At 47.1% G+C, this 21,366-nt stretch overlaps 1 protein-coding gene across 5 annotated transcripts in view; it reads right to left on the reverse strand.

Annotated features, from left to right (window-relative positions):
- Positions 1 to 526: 526 nt before the first annotated feature.
- LOC122655968 (protein FAR1-RELATED SEQUENCE 3-like) overlaps positions 527 to 21,366 on the reverse strand; it is a 68,342-nt gene continuing 47,502 nt past the window's right edge. For 2 of the 5 annotated variants that reach the window (XM_043850367.1, XM_043850368.1), the window contains exons 5-6: positions 19,701 to 19,817; positions 1,568 to 2,061 (exon numbers count right to left, since the gene is read on the reverse strand). In XM_043850367.1, coding sequence (XP_043706302.1) covers positions 2,017 to 2,061; positions 19,701 to 19,817 — 162 coding nt within the window. In that variant the 3' untranslated portion in view covers positions 1,568 to 2,016. Of the gene's footprint in view, positions 802 to 949; positions 1,060 to 1,265; positions 1,439 to 1,567; positions 2,062 to 19,700; positions 19,818 to 21,366 lie in introns of those variants that run through there. The other 3 variants (XR_006332026.1, XR_006332025.1, XR_006332024.1) reach the window with 3 other exon arrangements.

The following is a 21,366-nucleotide window of genomic DNA, read 5'->3' on the forward strand; positions in this document are numbered from 1 at the left end:
TCGCTCCATCAGACACCATGACTGTACAAGAACAATCAATAGAAATTTTTTATTTAAGTTATCAAAGACAGCTTCCACCATGACTGTTCTTCATACCTAGATAAAAGTTCAGCTCCAAAGATTTTAGAACAGGATCAGTCGCATAAATGATTCCATTCCATATGTATCAGCAACAAGTTCAAACCGGATTTTTTTATGCAAACTTACCATCTATATCATCACCTCCCTTCAAGAGGAAAATAAGAAAATATTAAAGCTTACAATTGCCTGATGATCATCAGTAATATTCCTAGCATATCTAACAACCAGATCCATCAAATAGTTTCATTGGATCCTCATAAACATGCCAATCATTGGAACATCGGAATGGAATTTTGAGCACTAAAGACTACTGTGTATTAACATGTCCAACCAAAAATATAATAATGGTAAATAAAAGACCCTTAATGAGAATAAAATCTGTGTCCACATAATGAGAATACAATTGGAGCACAGTCGGATCCTTAACGAGAATAAAATTGGGAGTTGCCGAAATCTGTGTCCACATAATGCACCGCAACCTCTATATTATGGGAATCACATCCTCAATCTCCATGCTTCAACTCCCACGACGAATAGGAATCAAGACTTCCACTCAAAGTAGGGGAGTTAGATTTCTATAAAGGTGTAAGGTTCGGTTGCCTTGATGGAAATCTGATCTGCAAGCTGGATTACCCATTACCAAGTACAATGTAAAAACAAACCAATTTACAGCTGTTTGGACTCTTCACATTCGAACAGAAGAGTAAAGAGTAATCACATCTGTGGAAGAGGAACAAACATCTGATCTGCAAGCTGGATTACCCATTACCAAGTACAATGTAAAAACAAACCAATTTACAGCTTTTTGGACTCTTCACAATCGAACAGAAAAGTAAAGAGTAATCACATCTGTGGAAGAGGAACAAACATCTGATCTGCAAGCTGGATTACCCATTACCAAGTACAATGTAAAAACAAACCAATTTACAGCTTTTTGGACTCTTCACAATCGAACAGAAGAGTAAAGAGTAATCACATCTGTGGAAGAGAAACAAACAAAATTCAAAAAGTCCATGGCCTCAATAAACAACCATCAAAATGTTTCCACTTGAAATGATGATCTATGGGTATGAAAATAAAGAATAGGATACAATCACCATACATGGACACATTATTTTCATCCCAATTCCTTCCCTACTCCCAAATTTGTGTGTGTATTGAAAAGAGGGGGGGGGGGGGGGGGGAAGGTATCATGTAATTTCAAATGTCATAGCACATTACCCCTCCTCCCTCGACCATAAGCATTTGTGGGGTAATTACAGCAGGATTTTAAGAGTGGATGGTTATTATCATCTGAATCAATGCTCAACTATAGTTGGCTCCTTGGATTAGAACCTATGAGGATGAACACAACCATCTACAAACAAAAACTCCAATAGTTAGCAGAACTTGGAATACCTCATTCAGAAATAGAGATCAACCATTAGGCATTAAAGAAACTTAAAGAGCCCTGCCTATTAATACATCGCATCTTTGTAGCATAACATCATAGAACATAGGATAGCTTAACCCCACTACTCCCCATAAAAGGGGGGAAATCAAACTAAAAAGAAAAAGAAAATGGTTCCACCAATTACCCATCAAACTACAATTTGGTCTACGCAACAAGAAGGCTCCCTTGGCCCCACAACCAAGTAAAATATGTAAGAAGCTTCTAAGACATGTCACCACATAAACACAGAACCACCCCAGACCCTAAGAGGAAATTAGTAGAAAGAGGCATCACCAGTCCAAGGGGAGAGTCCATCCCCTAATCCGGATTAGAGTCATTGATGCCTCAAATCCTGGTTTGACAGGTTACATTTACAACTAGGTAAGATCACATGCTTACATTGAAAGGCAGATGATTCAGCAAGATAAACAATGGCTCTGCCGAATGCCATCAACAAAGATATAGCACATCTGCTATAAACAAAAAACTTAGCTTTGATGAATCTACTGTCGTTGTTTTTTTGTTGATGGCTCTGATTGAAGCTCAGCCTGTCAAAAGGAAAACACACCACCAGATCAAATAAGAAGAAAATAAAATATGCTGCCACAGCTTATAACTAAGGCTATGTTTGGAATGCAAGAAAAGAAAAGAAAAAAATTGAAAACACAAAAAAAGAGAGAGAAAGACACAAACTCATCATTACTTTTGTCTTATCATTTTTTTATTTTTTTTCTTTATATCCATTTCTTGTGTTCAAAGCATATAGCCTAAATCTAGGCGACCAAGCCAACTTGGGAATTCTGATTTTGCTTCCTTGATGAATTTCAACCCAAAAATGAGGAGGCAAAATACCAGAATGGGTCGAGTCTGGATTAGCTAGTCTCAGACCGAATCTACGACTAACTGATGCAGCCTTGGTGCAAGCGTCGGATCGGGAGTTCAATTATGCACTCTTCAAGGTATGCAACTGAGTGACTAGAACACAAGGGAAGGGGACATTGCAGAAGGGAAAAAGCTACAATTCTTCTAGGCTGTGGTGAAACTCTTCAAGGTTTCAAGGGATAAACTCTTCTAGGTTCAAAGTACTCAACTGAGCAATAATTTCATTAATTCAAATCTGTCCAACCCAGTGAAGTTTGATACATATTAATTGAAAATAAAATGCTAATTCTCAAGCCCTACCCCTATAATCCTACAGCTGAGGATGAAACAACAAAAATGAAAGAAAAATAAGCCTAAGGTAACCCTAATCAGTTGGGGTTCCTTGGCACATAATCAATCTCCTTTGCTGATCAACTCTCCAAAATCTGTAGTGCTCAATATTGGGCTTCCAAAACTAGATTAGGAAAGAAGTTAACAAGAAGATCAGCCAGATCTTCATAGAGTGCAATTGGTTGGGGCCTTCTAGAAGACTGAGTCAGCCTCCACTATGCGTGAGGAAGGGGGCTGAGACTTGGCTGGTCCATTTCCCTTTGTCTTGGTGGGGGCCTTGATGCATGCTGATCTTTTAAGGGTCTTAGGGTATTAAACTTGAGCCTCGATTCAATCAGCAATGAGGTCTGGGCCTGCATCACTAACTGTCCAAACCAAGCCTGACCCAAAATTTCTAACAAGGACCTAGATTTGAATTTGCATCGAACCCTGTCTGTTCGTATTAGACATCTAAGGAAGGATTTAAGACCAGCTACAGACTCCCGATGGTTCACGGGTGACACCAACGTGGACAGGTTTGGATAAGGCAAACCAGTTGCAAGAAACTGATATCCCTCAAGGATCCATGGATCAGACAATGCTTTCTAGCAGCCCATTTGGGAAGGGCTTCCCATGCAACCCAAATATCTGTCTGCTAGGTGGCAGCTCAGATGGAGCCCCAAATTTTGACAAAGCTTTAATAATCTAAGCTACCAAAAGGATGCATACTAATGCATGAATTACCAAAAGGGTGCACGCTAACACATGGAAAGGAGGGTACTCGATTGAATTAAGCTATGAATTTGATGGGTGGAAAATCCAGGCCATGTTTTCTCTATCCAATGGTTAGAATTGCCACATCATCCTTCCATGTAGCATGATGAGGTGAGCCATTAAGGAAGCTCCTTCCTAGGTGGACCGTGCATGTCATATTCATAGAAAATTGTCCATTTAATTTTCATTTTAATTTCATTTGCCTTCCCTTCACTGCCAACCAGATGGAGCTAAAATGCTTTATATAAAGCATTAGGAGCAATTGTTCGAAAGTCCTCAACAAATCCATCAGGCTCAGGCTCAAACTCGGAACCACTTAACCCATTATTGCCCGGATTGCAAACTCTAAGACAAGGTAAATAGGGGGTGGGCTAGCCGGGGTCTATCATATAATGACAAGTTGGGGAAGTCAAGCCAGGAAGAGAAATAGTGAGCAGAACTAAACCCATCCATTGATCAGATTTATAGGTGAACCCATAACAAGTTAGAATTAAACATATATAAGGGATAATGGTGATCATCTACACAATTACGAAAATGATGCAATGGGGAGTCTGTTTTTTTATCTCCCACCACCTGGATTGACATGACTGATCTTTGTTTACCTCTCAACAGCGTCAGTCTGAAGGACCATTAAAGCAGAGATTGAAGCCAATATCTCATTTAAGACCAATGTAATCAATTTCGATTTCTTACTGTTACAAATCTTCAACCATCTTCAATCAGAAGGGGATTCACTTTCCTCCTCTTGTCTTATGAGGAGAAAGACGGTAAAGCTGGTTTGGCTTCTGGGCATTCCCACTCAAATAGGTATTTTTTTTATAGAACTACTGATGTAGGACAAAACATGAAGAAAAAGAGGACAAAACACTGTTCACGTTACTGTTCACGTGAACAGTGCCACAACCCCTTATTTTGCCTTGGTGGAATATTATTAGAAGATCCTGTGGGGCCCAAGACCAGATCATGTGAAGACTTTTTAGAAGGGTCAATTTTGTCTGTGTGGGGATTTAGAAGTTTAGGTTAGTTTCTAATTTCAGATTTAGAAAGTAAACTTAAGTTTCTATTTTTATTAGACTTAGTTTCTAATTTTGTTCCTTGCTTGTTGGCTGAACTATAAAGTCTAGTTTCTATATTTATTAGGTTTCTATTTCTATTTTTAGAAGTTGCTATTTCTTTTAGAAGTCACTATTTCTTAAGTTTCTACTTTTGTAAGCTGACCTATTCCATTAAATAGGCAGCCCCTCTTGTAATAGAGACAGATTTGGAGAAAAGAATTTTCAGGCTTGTTGCCATCGGTTATGGGAGAAATTCCATGTTTCAACAGCTGGGATAGCTGTGGGTGAGAAAGCCATTCCCCTACCCCCTTCTCTTCTATCTTCTCGTCTTTATCTTCTTCTCCTTTCTTCTTCTCTTTTATGTACTCCATTCATATGTAATAGAAAACAACAACAAAAAAAGATTTTTAGTTATATAATTTGTTCCTTTTCGTGTTGATCATGGCTGCAATCGATCTCCCGCTGGTTTCCCTGGTTCGAGGTCGACTTTTGTATTAACTACCCATTTGATAAACCCTTGATCTTTGTGTTACAAATCTTGACCCATCTTGATCAGCAGATGGGGGACTCACTTCTCTGGCCCAACGACAATATAGTTGGGTAAGCTGGTGTGGGTATTGGTGCTTTTCAACTTGATAACTGAAAAATGTAAAGGTAAGAACCCAATCTATTTTTCTAATTTGGTTCTAGACTGTCATTAGATAAGGGTGTGTATGTCAACGTTTCTGTTCGAAATTAGTATTTCTGAGTCAGAAATACTTTTTTGTGTTTCTGTTAAAACTGGGAAAAAATATTTCTGTCACTAACAAAACAGAAACATGTACGGAATGCACATTAACAGTATATCTTCTGGTGGCAGTGGTGGTGGTGGTTGAAGTTGCATTGGAGGCAGTAGTGGTGGTGGTGGAGAGAGTCAAGAGTAGTTCTTAATTATTATGTTGGGTCTTTTTTGTTACCCTTTTTTGTTTTTGTTCCAAAAACACCACTTTCAATCTGTTTCTCAATACAACAAGAAATGTGTTTTTTCACCTGGTTCTTTCCAAAAAAGCAAAAAAAAAAAAAAAAAAAAAGACCGGACGTCACATACATCTTCTGTTCCAAATGTGTTCCAAAAAAGCACAAAAACACAAGAAGTGTTTTTTTTTAACGTTGTCATACACACCCTAAGTGTCTCATTTTCAAAGATTCTGCTTTTTGTTTCTTCTCTTAAAATTTTCAACAGTCAATGATGACAGAGCTAGCAAGGAGACAAGGAGCCTGGCTATGGGCTTTAGTTATTACTTTATGTCAGGCTCCCATGTCCCACCCAGTATTACTTTTTCTAATCATGAGATCATGGTCATTCTCCAATACTAGAACCAGAGGTTGGCAGCTCAATCAAAGGATTGCCACCTCTTATATGCAGGTTAAGATTTTTCCTGTTAGTCAACCTGAGAAAAAATAGAACACTTCCATTACTTTTCGTCAGGGGAGGGACTAATAAGTTTTAGAAGCCTAAAGGTTTAGGATCAGAAACACAGTAATAAACAACCGCAGTGAAGAAACAGAGGACCAGATTCAGCGAAACTCAAATAACTTGAAATCAAACACTCAGATAAATGCAATAATCTAGTCGAGTCAGATTTATTATGGAAATCAGAACAGTATTAAAGGAAAATTAAATAACAAGAAGATCAAGCATTTACAGTAAGATATTAAGCCGAAACAAGAAATCAGAAACTAAGATTGAGAATAGAAGCAGATCTGAGAATTCCAGCAAGTCATATAGCATTAGGATTCTATCATAAACATCAGAAAAATTAGATTTTGCAACCGTGGGAAGGTTAAGAATATGTCTGTGTTCTGGACCCGTGTTCTTCGCCACTGTTGGCCTGGTCGCCGAAGCCCTCTTTCCCTTTCCAGGGAATGGGTTTGGATTGATATGACATTCGGAGGCAACTCGATTTGTGATTCGGTTGGCAAGATTGCCTTTTGTGTCACTATCTCCCACATCTGGATGGAGCGTAACCTTAGAAGACGGACGTCCAACTCCCGCTCTTTCGATAAGATTTGGAAGGCCATCTTTTTTGATGTTTCATCTAAAATTAGTTCCCTCCCCCTTGCTGATGTAAAGGATACCCCGAGGAACAGGCTCATTGTTGTCTCCTGGGGTCTTCCTCAATCCATTTTGCGCCCTAGCTAGTTTCTAGCTTCAGTTTTGCTGGCCCTTGGGCTTGTATATTCCCTCTACCTTCTTCGTAATTAAATTTTCATTCATCCAAAAAAAAAAAAAGAATAAGTCCGATTGCTAATAGTAAGGTCTGATCCGAAATCTCACACAGAAACCTTAAGAAAACTGAAATTGCAGCAAGTTAGTATACATCAAAGTTGTCACAGTGTCACAGCGATCCAAGTCAGTGGAGGGGTGTCTGATTGATATATCAACACGTTGCCTGCCATGGCGATCATGTCTGTTGCGTGTAAAAACCTCCGTCGCCCGGTTCGCCCACGGATGAGCCTACAAAAAACCGAGTGAGTGCAAGAGAGCCGGTGTGGCTCCGGCCTAGGAATCTCCGATGCTCAAGTTAGGTCTCCAGTGCAACAACGTAACAGCTTAGTAAAAGTGATATGAGCGTTTGAGCTCCATACCTGAGTATTTATAGAGTGAGGTGAGGCGGTTGGGAGAGTCCTAGTATGGTAGGAGTTCTTCTCTTGGAAGGCTCTCTCGCGTAGAGCGAAGGGGAGAGTTATTTTCGGGGTCGGACTCTTGTTTAGGTAAGAGTCCATATCTAAGTGTGATTCCGTATCGCGGTAGGATTGTGGCTCGATCCTTATCTCGCGATTCTCGGATTGCGCTGACGTGGCTCTGCGATTCTCGGCGAGCCGTTACAAAGGCTTTTGTGGAGGGCTCAGCCTCGGAGCTCGGCCACAGTGGTCGGCCTCGGCTGACTCGCATGAGGTCAGCTCGGGGTCAATGGCTGATTTGGGGGTGCTTTGTAGGCTGAGCAGCGGTGCTCAGCTCGAAAATGTGATCTCTCGGGGACCGGGTCGGCCCGACTTCCCTCGGTTCAGGTCGGTCCTCGGATTGACCTCGGCTCGGCCAAGTGGCAGCATCTGATTGGCGAGGTGATTCCATGCCTTATCACAGGCCCCCTCACTCATCTGGGGTCGGCTCAGCCCTGATGAGTGAAATTCTCTGGCTTGCTCGGCTGCCTCTCCCTGCGACCGAGCCGAGCTCATCCTGTCGGCGATATGACGTTGTACGGCCTGACAGTTGGGGCAGTGCCACGTCATCCGCCCCCTTAATTGCGCTCGAGAAGTCGAATCGTCCATTGATCTGGGCCGTTAGATCTTGTTGAGTTCTTCTCGGCCGTTGGATTTTCTCTGCTCAGTGGCTATAAGTAGGCGACCCTTCTTCATTCATTCTTCACTGTTTCAAGTTTTTGACTGCTCGGCTAGCTCAGATTCTTCAGCTCATTCGGTGCTCGGCGTTCTCAGCTTTCTAGTTCGTGCTCAGCTCATCTCCGAAGCTTCTTCAATCAGTAAGTCCCCTCTGCCCATTATGTCAGTTGGTAGTAGTCATGCGGGCGAGGTGTTCGCTGGGGCGGCTGAGGGTGCGAGTACGAGCTAAGAGCTCCTTGCTCGCTCCCCCACAATAGACCTGTTGGGCTCTACCTCGGACGAGCCCGCCGTAGTAGAGCCGCGTCAGGCCGACGTCGCCGAGCTTCCCCTGCCCATGGAGTCCGGCCTTGAGGCCCAGCCAATTCCTGAAGACCGAGCCGAGGGCTCGGGATCATCTTCGACCGATGACAAGGAGTCGGGTGAGGAAGGTTCTTCCCGAGATGGGGTCGGCTCGTCTGCTAACGTTCCCAAGCTTGAAGAAGGAACTGTCGACACCGTCCAGAGCACAGTTACTGATGCCGACCTCCAACGCCTCAGGGCGACTTACGCCATCACCGAGGACATAGAGATCCTAACCCTGGGGAGATGGCCTGCTTCATTCGTCCTGGCAAGGTGACTTTGTACAATATGCCCTTCAGGTATGCCTTTAGGCTTCCCGTGCTTGATCTGGTGGACCAGATCTTGGATCATTTCCACCTGTCTCCAGGTCAGCTGGTGCCGAACTCATGGCTGTCTGTGTACGGCTTCCACGTCCTCTTCGGTGAGATGGGCCGAGCTGCGAGCGTGGCTCTTTTTTCTCGGCTCTTTTTCCTGAAGAAGTCGCCGGAGAAGGGGTGGTATTATTTCACCCGCCGCACTGGGAAGAACGCGGCGCTGAGCCGCCACAAGTTTCTGGTCGGAACGCCGTCCTCAAATAAAAACTGGAAGCCTCGGTTCTTATTTGCTTCCATCCCGAACTTCCCCTTCCGGGCCGAGTGGAAGCTGATCCACTTGGGTTACGTTAACAGGACCTTGCCCCTGACTGAGAACGAGCTGACCTCGCTCGACCTGATCCACCAGCATCAGCCTTTCGATGTCCTCCAGCTCCTGGACGAGGGGTTCCTTCAAAGGTGGCATATGACCCGTGGTAGGAGTCCGAGCTGAGCTGTCTTCAATCTGCCGTGGTCGGCTGCGGCATCCGAGCCGATCTGTTTACTTGGTCTTTTCTTTTTTTTGGCATATTTCTAACATGCTGTTTCTCTTGCAGTGGTCAGTCACATTCCCCCAATGGACACGGCTCGGCTTAGGGCCGAGACCGTCGCTGAGAGGAGAAAAAACGCCGAGAAGAAGTCTCGAGGCTAGTCTTCCAAGACGTTGAAGGGCAAGGCTGCGCTGCTGGGCCCAGCTGACACGGTGGTCGGCCTCGAGGCCGAGAAGAGCAGAGCCCCTCCGAGCCCCTCTCGAAGAGCAAAGGGTCGAAAGGACGAGCTGAGCCCGCCGAGGGACATCAAACGTCAGAAGCTCTCGGTCAATCTGACGGGTGGTGGTCCTCCGCCCGTGGCCTCGTCGACCGACGTCTCCCGGTACGTCCTGGGGAGGGCCTCAGCCAATAATGTCCCGCTGAGGCCGAACTGGCGCCTCTTCCCAGGGGACTCAGCCCTGACGTCGGCCGCGTATGCAAAGGAATGTCTTGACGCAAGTCGGCTTCCTCGGGACAGGGAAATGCTCGAGAAGTTGATTGACCCCGAGCTCCTCTCCTCCCTGTTCCAAGACTTTAATATCGTAAGCTTTCTATTCGGCTTTTATTGAGTGGTCCGACCTGTTGTGCTCGGCCTTGCTAATGTTCGGTCGTCTTTTTCAGGGGTTTTCCAAGGCCGTGGAGACCCTCCTCCAATTCGAACGGCTTCTGACCGCGAACTCCTCTCTTGAGGCTCAGGTCGAGTTGGCTAACAAGGACGCTCGCGAGGCCGTCCTGAGGCGTCGGGAGACCGCGGCAAAACTCGAGGAAGCCGAGGCCGAGGTCAAGAGCTTGGAGGAGGCAGCGGCGAAGCGGGGGGAAGAGGTCGAGGGCTTGAAGGCTCATCTCGACCGAGCCAAAAAGGCGGCCAAAGACGACCTGGCACGGACTCGAGCCGAGGCTGTTATCGAGTACCTCATGTCGGAGGAATACACCGAGGTGTGCCATGAAATAAGGAAGCCGCCGTACGGCGAGGGTTATGAGGCTGGTCGGGCCAACCTCTTGAAGGAGATAAAGGCCGTCTACCCCACCCTCAAACTTTCCCAATTTGACGATGACGCCACCACCGTGGTCGAGGAGTTGGGAGACGATGCTAGGGTGGAGGTCGACCAGGTCGGCCTGACCGTGACCGTTCCCCAGGACGAGGTCGCCAAGGATGTCGCAGTCAAGGAGGTTACGGTCGAGGACCCTACTGCCAAGGACCCCCTCCACACCGCCGAGCTCTAGGCTCCCTTTTCTTCTTTTAATGTACACATCCCCCTGCGCGGGGATTTGGATAACTCCTTTTTTTTTTTTTTGTATGTACTGGGCCGAGATGCCCACTTTTTGTAACCATGCCAGGCTGTCGGCCTTTAATGAATAGAAAACTTTCTTTTTAAGAATTGTCAGTGTTTGGGCTCGGCGCTCATTTGCCTTTCTTTCCTTGCATGCGTTGTTCTTGATAGTCTGTGTGCCATGGCCGATCTACCGACCCGACCTCTTAGCCGAGTTCCAGGACTTAGTTATTTTTTAGCTACGTTGTGCTGGGTCGGTCAGGTCGGCCTGACTGCCGGGTCATAAAACGTCTGCGATGGGCCAAGGTCATGTTGTTGTCCATCTTTATTAACTTGTCGTTTTCCCCGGTTAGCTCGGGCCGGCTACCACTCGATTGGTTGTGCGGCCGAGCTGACTCTATAGCCGAGCACAATGCTTTGGATATTTTTTCTTGCTTTTTAACTTTCGTTCGGCTCGGCTGTGGCGAGAATTTGTGCTTGGTGGTCTAGTCGCCGAACTATGTGGGTCGGTCTTCTGACTAAGCCGACCTATAAGGGTCGGTCTTTGAGGTCAGCCAAGTCTATGAGGACCGGTCTTACGACTTGGTTGCCGACCTATGAGGGTCGGTCTTTGACGTCGGCCAGGTCTATGAGGACCGGTCTTACGACTTGGCTGCCAACCTATGAGGGTCGGTCTTTTTTAGGTCGGCCAGATCTATGAGGACCGGTCTTACGACTTGGTTGCCGACCTATGAGGGTCGGTCTTTAACGTCGGCCAGGTCTATGAGGACTGGTCTTATGACTCGGCATGCTTGGAGTTTGAAAGTATGCCAAGTAGTGGAGAAAGACTTTGTTTTATTGAATCGTCAACGTTGAGGCCGAAGCCGAGTACAAAATATGCTCGTCATAGACCGTGCCGAGCAGGATATCTAAGAAGACTACTGAAAAAATTTCTTCAAATTTTCCGAGTTCCACGGCCTCGGTACCTTCTTGCCCCCCGAAGTCTACAAGCGATACGTTCCTGGGCGAATTTGCTAGGAGACTATGTACGGGCCTTCCCAATTTGGTGCCAACTTTCCTTGCTGCCTTTGCTGGGACACGCTAAGCTTTCTGAGGACGAGGTCTCCTTGGCAAAAATGTCACTCCTTCACCCTCGAGTCGTGGTATTTTGCCGTCTTCTGTTTGTAAGTTGTGTTCCGAAGCAGGTCATTCTCTCGGACTTCGTCGAGAAAGTTGAGGTTGGCTCTAAGCCCATCCTCGTAGGTCTTCTCATCGAAGTTGAGCACTCGGTATGATGACGCTTTGACCTCGACGGGAGTGAGGGCTTCGGTTCCATATGTTAGTCGAAAAGGACTCTCCCCGGTCGGTGTTCTCATGGTTGTCCGATATGCCCATAGGACGTTCAGCAGCTCTTCCATCCATCTACCTTTGGCTTCATCCAACCTTCTTTTGATCCCCGCAAGTAGTGTTCGGTTTGACACCTCTACTTGCCCATTGGCTTGTGGATGAGCTACTGAGACAGGTCGAAAGTCAATATAGAAGTGCTTGCAGAACTCTCGAAAGGCCGGGTTGTTGAATTGCGTGCCATTATCTGTGATGAGCACTTTTGGTAGTCCGAACCGGTAGATGACCTTATCCTGGAAGAACTTCTCCATGCTCTTCTCGGTGATGGTTGCCAAGGGCTCAGCCTCAACCCACTTGGTGAAGTAGTCGATCGCCAAGACCACATACTTTCGGTTCCCCGATGCCGGGGTGAAATCTCCGAGAATGTCCATCCCCCACATAGCAAAAGGGATCGGGCTCAGCATAGAGGTCATCTTTGTTGCAGGTCGGCTCGGTACTGGACTACTGGTGCGAAGAGCTGACACTTCTCGCATGTCTTCACATACTTCATGGCCTCTTCTTGCATTCTCGGCCAATAGAACCCTTGTCGAAGTATCTTATATGCTAGGGCTCGGCCGCCCATATGGCTCCCACATATTCCTTCGTACACCTCGGCCAGGGCGTACTCGGCTCCCTTCGGTCCGAGGCATTGGAGAAGGGGCACTGAGATGGCTTTCTTATAAAGCACTCTGTCGATAATGGTGTACTTGGCGGCTCGGATTTTGACTTTTCTTGCTTCTTCCCGATTCTCCGGGAGCTGGTCATTCTCCAGGTAGTTGACAATGGGGTCAATCTAGGTCAGCCCGTCCTCCTCAATGTGTTCGACGCTTTCTTCCTCCAAGGAGGGCTTTTCCAGAATCTCAATGTACACTGATCGGCTCAGATTTGGGAGGTCGGCCTCGGCCAACCTAGTTAGGGTGTCGGCCACGACGTTCTCTTTCCTCGGTACTCTGGTCATTTCAAAGTGCTCGAGCTCAGAAATCATCTCCCGCGCTCGGCTCAAGTAGGCTATCATTCTTTCATCTTTCGCCTCATAGTCTCCGTTGACCTGGTTAACCACAAGTTGCGAGTCTCCTCGTACCCTCAATTGTTTGATGCCTACAGCTTTGCTCACTCGGAGCCCGGCTAGGAGGGCTTCGTACTCTGCCTCATTGTTCGAGGCTGGGAACTTGAATCTTAGGGCGTATTGTATGCGAAAGCCCTCGGGGCTGACTGAGATCAGCCCGGCCCCACTCCCCCCGGGGTTGCTCGAGCCGTCAACGTTCATGGTCCAGGTCGGGTCGGTCTTAGCTCCCGCATTGGCTTCTTCCGCTGTCTTCTCTTCCTCGACCTCGAGGTCGGGCATTGTGCACTCGGCGGCGAAGTCGGCAAGTGCTTGCCCTTTTATCGCAGTCCTCGGGCGATAGCTTATATCGTACTCATTCAGCTCGACCACCCAGGTGATCAGCCGACCTGACAAGTCGGGCTTGTGCAATATTGTCTTAAGAGGCTGGTCGGTCAACACCGCGATCGGAGAGTTTGAAAGTATGGCCTTAGCTTTCTCGCGGCCGTGACAAGAGCGAAAGCTACCTTCTCGAACATGGAGTATCTCATCTCGGCGTCGACAAGAACATGGCTGATGTAGTATATAGGCTTCTGAGCTCGGCCTTCTTCCCTTACCAACACCGCGCTGACCGCCACCGGGATAGCGGCCAAGTAAACTTGAAGCTCTTCTTTTAGCTCGGGTCGGCTGAGAAGAGGCTGGTTCTCCAAGTATTTCTTCAACTCTTCAAAAGCTTGTTGACTTTCGTTCGACCAAATGAAGTCCTTCAGGTTTCGAATGTTCTTGAGGGCCTTGAAGAACGCCAGGCACTTGTCGCCCGACCTCGACATGAATCGTACTAACGCCGCCACTCGCCCGTTTAGCCTTTGTACTTCTCGGATCGTCCTTGGAGGGCTCATCTCTTGGATGGCCTTGATTTTTGCTGGATTGGCCTCGATGCCTCTGACGGAGACCATGAAGCTGAGGAACTTTCCCGAGGTCACGCCGAAGGCTTCTTCCAGGTCGGCCAAGTGGTGCTCAGCCTTCAAGCTCTTCACTAACATATCGCCAACGTAGACTTCCATGTTTCTTCCGATCTGCCCACGGAATATATAGTTCACCAGCCGTTGATATGTTGCTCCGGCGTTCTTCAACCCGAACGGCATGACCTTGTAAGAGAAATTTTCTTGGTCAGTTCGGAATGCCGTGTACGACTCATCCTCCTCATGCATCATGATTTGGTTGTAGCCGGAGTAAGCATCCATGAAGCTTAGCATTTCGTGCCCCGCCATGGCGTCAATCAAAAGATCAATCCGAGGTAGCGGATACTCGTCCTTTGGGCAGGCTTTGTTAAGGTCGGTGTAGTCGACGCACATCCTCCATTTCCCGTTCGGCTTGGGAACCATAACGACGTTTGCTAGCCAAGTCGGGAATTTTTCTTCTCGGATGAATCCTGATCGGCGTAGCTTCTCTACTTCTTCCTTGATGTTGGCTTGGCGATCAAGGGCATAGTTCCTTCTCTTCTGTTGAACCGGCTTTCGGCTTGGATCTATGTGTAGTCGATGCTCGGCTATATGCCGAGGTATACCGAGCATGTCGTCGACCGACCAGGAGAAGACGTCGGCATTTGCCTTCAAGAAGTTTCCGAACCAATTCCTTTGTTCCTCACTCAACAATGACCCGAGTTGTACTGTCTTCGTCGGATCTTCATCGCTGAGGGAGAACGGGATGAGGTCTTCTACAGGTCTTCCGCGCCTTTCAGTGAGCTCATCCCGCTGGTCTTCTGGGAGGTGTTCGACGCAGATCGCCATTCCTCAGACGTTGCCTTTATTTTGCTTGACGAATGTGGCGTAACACTCCTGAACTTTCTTTTGATCACCTCAGATTTCTCCAATGCCGTTCTCTGTAGGGAACTTCATCTTCAAGTGTGTCGGCGAGATGATGGCTTGGAGAGCGGTCAATGATGGGCGGCCGAGTATGGCATTGAAGGCCACCACCGACCGTACTACCATAAATTTAACTTGGATCGTCGCTTGACATGGAGCTTGTCCAAACGTGACCAGTACGTCAATTGAGCCCTTGATGGTGGAGGCAGTTCCCGAGAACCCATGAAGTGAGGTGCCCTCCGGCTTGAGCGCTTCATCGCCAAAGCCAAATTGTCGGTACGCGTCTAGCGACATAAGGTCCACGGATGCGCCCGTATCGACCAATACGCAATGAACGGGTCTCTTTGCAATTTCCACCTGCACCACCAAAGCATCATCGTGAGGTAAACTTATACCTTCCAGGTCGGCCTCGGTGAAGGAGATCGTCGCCTCAAACTTCGGCCTTTTGCCTGGCATCTCGGCAACTCCTACGAACCGCGCATTTGCCTTGGCCTTCCGAGTGGACTCTTGTCCGGGCCCTCCAAGGATAGTGTATATGGGAGCTCCCTTGTCACTGCTCAGCCAGGATCCGTCATCTTTCTTCTCAGCTAGGGCTTTATCTTCGTCACGCTCAGCCCGCCTGTTTTCGGGCCTCAGCTCGGCTCTCCTTTGTTCGCGATCTTCAGGTCGCCGACCCCCACATTCTTCTCGGCCTCCTTTGACATATCGCTTCAGGTGCCCCGCTTTTATCAGCTCTTCAATTTCTCTTTTCAACTGATAACAATCCTCGGTGTCGAGACCGGTGTCCTTGTGGAATTGACAATAATTGTTGGGATTCCGAGATGACCTGGCTTGCATCGGTCGGGGTCGGCGGATGTACCCGCCGTCCTGTATTCGCATCAAAATCTCCTTGCGCGAGGTATTCAGTGGGGTGTAATCGGGACTTCGAGCTCGGTCTGATATCTCCGCTCGGCGATCCATCCTGGGCCGCTTTTCCTCCTTGCGGTCATCGGTCGTTGGCCTTTTCTTCTCAGCTCGGCCTTCGTTTCCCTTCCGGGCTTGGAGGACCTCGGCCATATTTGCAAACTCATTGCACCTCTCCAAGAGCTTGGCCAGGTTTCTGGTCGGCTTCCGGGCCAAATCCTTGATGAGGTCCATGTCAGCGAGACCGTTGCTCATCGCAGTATAGGCCGTGGCCTCATCCAAATCCTTAATGTCTAAGGATTCTTTGTTAAAACGTGAGACGAACGCTCGGATCGACTCGTCAGATAGTTGCTTCACGCTGAGGAGGTTGACCGTCGTCTTCTTGTGTTTCATGCTACTCTGGAAGTGCGTGACGAAGGCTCGGCAGAACTGAGCAAAGCTCGTTATGGAGTTCGGTGGCAACCAGGAGAACCATAAGGTTGCCGTGCCCTTGAGAGATGAAGGGAAAGCCCGACAAGAGAATCTCGGTTCCCCCATACATGGTCATAATCGCGTAGCAGTAGTTGATATGATCCGTCGGGTCGGTCGTCCCGTCATACCGGTTGAAGGGAGGTGGCTTGAACCCGGCCTGGAGTGGCGCGGTCATGATCTCGGGAGGATAAGGGTGTCATCTGACCAGGGAATAGGCGACCGGGGTCGCCTGTTTCTTTAATCCCTCCACCTGCTCGGCCAAGTCTCGTAACCGCTTTTCCAGCTCGGTTTCAGGTGCTTAGCCGTTCGGCTCGTCCACTTAATGCAAATTGTCCCGTTCATTCGACCGAGGTCGGCCATTTTGTCCTTCAGCTCGGGATCGGTTCACTTGGTCATCCCGTTGAGGTCGGCCATTCTGGTCGGCTCGGTCAGCATCACCCCTCATTCTTTTCATCTGGAAATTGGACCCACAGGGCCTTTTCGGCTGCTCTTCTCTGAGAGGCGGCGGGCTTCGGCGCCGGGGGGCTACCCCCTGCTATTCTCGGTGTGCCCTCGGCTGTCCGTCCTCTCTGAGTCGGCCCGAAAATACCGATCTCGCTACCGATGCCGCTGGTTCGATCTCTTGCCCGGTCTTCGGGCTCCAACGATGCTCCTGCTCATCCCGCAGAGCGCTCCTATTGGACGCAGAGGAGTTTTTTGACGAGGCGGATGTGACGATGCGGATGTGACGATGCGGCTCGGCTCCGCTTAGCCCGATGCCGGCCACCATTCCGCTGCAAGTTTCCCTCTACGCGGACAGGGGTTGGAGGGGGCGCAATCAGTGGTTGACCCATCAGCCCACCTCGGGCCATCTGGGTCATGAAAGTATGCAGCATCTCGTTGGTGTGGAGCATCTACAGCTGCAAATCCATAACTTGCTGGTTATTCGTCGGGGCTTCCGGATCCAAATTCTCCGATAAGGGTGGCGGCAGTGGTAGGCTCAGCCCGTTCAAGTTTGGCTCGACCTGTGTCCGATCAGCCGCTGCTGTGTCCAGCACACTTCCACCATTCCCACCCTATGGCAGGGGAATTGCATTGGCCGCGGCACCGGTGCTGGGCTGCACACCCCCTGCCCGAGGGGGTCTTCCGGTCGCACCTTGCCGCGATGCTTCAGGGGGCGGCGAACGTCTCGCTTGCCTATCAGGTTGCGGCTCATCCCCGCGAGAGGCGGAGCCGTGCTGTCCTGATCTTGTTTGCACCATTGTTCCTGCTCTTGAAGTTGGTAGAAACGACAATGGCTTGCTGATGTCATTCCCACAGGCGGCGCCAAATCTGTTGCGAGTGAAAACCTCCGTCTCCCGGTTCGCTCACGGATGAGCCTGCAAAAAATCGAGTGCAAGAGAGCAGGTGTGGCTCCGGCCTAGGAATCTCCGACGCTCAAGTCAGGTCTCCAGTGCAGCAGTGTAACAACTTAGTAAAAGTGAGGTGAGCGTTTGAGATCCATACCTGAGTATTTATAGAGTGAGGTGAGGCGGTTGGGAGAGTCCTAGTATGGTAGGAGTTCTTCTCTTGGAAGGCTCTCTCGCGTATAGCGAAGTGGAGAGTTATTTTCGGGGTCGGACTCTTGTTAAGGTAAGAGTCCATATCTAAGTGTGATTCCGTATCGCAGTAGGATAGTGGCTCGATCCTTATCTCGCGATTCTTGGCGAGCCGTTACAAAGGCTTTTGTGGAGGGCTCGGCCTCGGGGCTCGACCACAGTGGTCGGCCTCAGAGCTCGGCCTCGGCCTCGGCTGACTCGCGTGAGGTCAACTCGGGGTCGATGGCAGATTTGGGGGTGCTTTGTGGGCTGAGCCGCGGTGCTCAGCTCGGAAATGTGATCTCTCGGGGGATAGGGTCGGCCCGACTTCCCTCAGTTCAGGTCGGTCCTCGAATTGACCTCGGCTCGGCCAAGTGGCAGCATCTGATTGGTGAGGTGATTCCATACCTTATCAATGTCGACCATGGCAGAATTGTAATTAAATCCAAAGTTGAATGGCAAACTAGTAGATAAATCAAGATTTATAAGAGCAATAGCAGAATTGTAATTAAATCCAAAGTTGAATGGCAAAGTTGAATGACAAACTAGTAGATAAATCAAGATTTATAAGAGCAATGGCAGAATTGTAATTAATCTGAAGTTGTAAAGGAGTGGCAGAACTGTAATTTAATGGAGTTAAAGAGAAAACTAAATGGGCTAAACAGAATAGCAATAGAGAATATAGGGGGTTTTATATAAATAATATAAGTTGTCCTTACTTGCAATTTTAAAGACTTAATGTCTTCTTCAACCGTGTAATAACACGATAGAAAAAGAGGCAGACAGGCGGTGAACTGGAGTAGTTCCAATAGAGGAAACTCCTTCTTATGAAGACGATTCTCCCTGCAATTTCTGGAACAAAATCGCAGCACCAAGGTCTGCCGATCCCAACGAGAAATAGCCCCAAAATTCTGCTGGCAACCGAATGGTGAGATCTGAAATCAGATCTGGCGGATGTCTTAGTTGCAGGTTACTTCGAAAAATTGAATCTCACAGAAAGAGAGACTTCTGGATATGAAACTTCCAGGTATGGACCGCCCAAGAGAAAAGAACTTATGGATCAAATCTCAGAACCAGTCGATATTTGTGCAAGGATCCTATGGCTTTCCAGAATCTGGTAGTACTGCCGAGAAAGAAAAAACTCAGAAACCAAGGCTAAAATAGGAAATTTAGGGAAACAGGGAGTGGGTTTACGGTTGGGGAAGAAACAAAAAATTAAAGAAGAAGAAATCGAAGAGGGAAAGAGAGACAGGACGCCATGGCGTAGGTCGATATGCACATTTCTCCAGCGCCAGGATGGAATACATAAAACAAGAATGGAAACTTTTACCAAAAAAAAAAAAAACAGAACGGAAACAGAGAATACTAACCTAGATTAACGGTGGATAGGATAAAGAAAAATGAAAGAGAAGTAGAAGGATATAGACCAAGCATCTCACCAGGAACTACACTGACATCCCATCAACCCTACCTTAGCATCTCACCAAGGTTTCAACTGCATCTCATAGAAGCTATTATGAATCACACCGAACATAGGAGCAAAGCCAAGCTTTATTCAATATTAAAAAAATGGGTAGGCTTTAAGCCTGACCTTATTTATGAAACTAAAAGCGTACTTACAATAGGAAAGGAGGTGTACTTGAAATAGGAAACTCAATCCGTAATAGGAATAAATGTCCCTTATAACTAAAACTCTACCTTAACTCGTTAGAATTGGTGTCCCACATCATTAAAACTCTATCCACGATAGGAATAGGAGTTCTATTCAGGCAATACTCTATCCTATCCTTAACAACCAAGTAATTCAATTATGTAATGAAATAAATAACTCAAACTAACCTAATAAAGTAAAATTCCATATTTGTACCTTCTACCCATAATTTAGGCCCATTCAAGTGGCCTATTACAAAGAAAACTCATTGGCCTAAAGGCCCAACGCATATATCCCAACCCAAGGCTTATTTCCACTAAAATAAGCCCACATCTGTGACTTATTTGCATCAGTGACACTTGAAAGAAACTAACCTTTAAGGATTAAAGTGGATTAAAGATTTGTTGACAGTTAAAATTACGAAATAGGGATAGAGTGCTCACAACAGTTGACAGCTGCTCACGTATATAGGCCATTGATCTCAACATGGCACCCAACGTATCTCTAGACACTTGAAATTTCACCTCTGTTTCTCCAGAAGTTGTCTCAGAATCTTGAAGCTGAAAGAGAAGGAAAATTAATTTCAGGAAATCAATGGCAAAAACATCCACGAGATTATCCAGTTATAATTTATAATAATAAATAATAAAAATAGTACATCCTACTTTTCTCTGAGAATTGAGTAAATTTTTTTTCAAAAAGAACCAAAATAGCAAAAATAATGAAAAATAATGCAATCAGAAAAGATAAACTTAAAGATTTACAATAGAACATAAGAAGATTTATGAGGGTGTGACGATCAGCAAACCTTCAACGGAGGATCATGGACATGACGATATCAAAATAACGTAAAAATAGAAAAATATTACTCTATGCAATAATAAGTTTCCTACTGGAAAAATAATAATCCTATATTTGCTACTTATAAGTTGTTCACAAATAAAAAAAAGTATCAACTTCTTGACTTATACAGATGCTAAGGGCATGAAGACCTCCCCCACCGCAATATCCCCCACTCTTGCACCCTTTGTTGGAACGGCCGTGGAGACCTCCCCCACCTTTTCTTCGCCTGCCCTTTCACCGACCCCATCTGGAAAAAAGCCCTCTCATCTATCTGGCCTCGTAGCAGGAGCATCCTAGTCTTTGACCGTGAATGGCTTTGGATGATTAGGACTTTCCCTGGGAACTCTATTTGTGACAGTATTGGGAAGCTTGTTTTTGGCGCTGCTATTCACCATATTTGGTTGGAAAGGAACCTCAGGACATGGACTTCCAACTCTAGATCTTATGATGTGATTTGGAAAGCCATCTCCTTCGATGTGTCCTCCAAGCTCAACTGCATCCGTCATAGGCACTTTTTGGACACCCCTAGGAACAGGCATATTATGGTTTCTTGGGGTCTTGATGTTCATCTTTTGCAGTCTTCCACCTCTGCGTAGGTCCGGAAGGCTGCCCCCCCTCTCTCTCTCCTCTCCCCCCCCTTTTTCTCTCTCCTTGTATATTGGCTCTCTTTTCCCTGCCCCCCCCCCCCCAGGGTTCAGTAATATATTTATTTACCAAAAAAAAAAAGCCTATTTAGGTGATCTAGCTGCATCACAACTGAGCACCATTCACGGTTGTGCACCAACAGTGGGGTGAGACAATTAGGGGGCCGAAATGACTAACCCCCTCCCCTTTTGACGCATCATAACCCTCCCCCTCTTATGCGGTTGTGCATGAAAATCCTCCCCCTTTCTTCCCCCCCCCCCCCCTGAATATGTACAACTCAGCAATTTAATAACTGATATTTATGCCTAGCCACCAGCATTGCCTAATTAGGCCTAAACTAAAAAGGTCAAATTGCCTAGGGAACCCAGGGACACCTCAATTGCACTTATTACAATTGTTTAACCATTTGTTTCCATAATCAGTACACATTCATCAATTGCAAGGACACGGATCACCATCCTCAGTGGGGAGCCAGACCCAGCTATATTTCTTCATTCAAGAAGCATAAATGCCAGCAACACAAACACGTGCTAATATATCCCCATGTACACTGCCTCAGATACTTTTGTAAGTCAACAGCATGGAAGGCTGCATTGTTCCACAACTGTGAGTTTCATGTTG

Source organism: Telopea speciosissima, chromosome 3 (genome assembly GCF_018873765.1).
Source record: "Telopea speciosissima isolate NSW1024214 ecotype Mountain lineage chromosome 3, Tspe_v1, whole genome shotgun sequence".
NCBI lineage: Eukaryota > Viridiplantae > Streptophyta > Magnoliopsida > Proteales > Proteaceae > Telopea > Telopea speciosissima.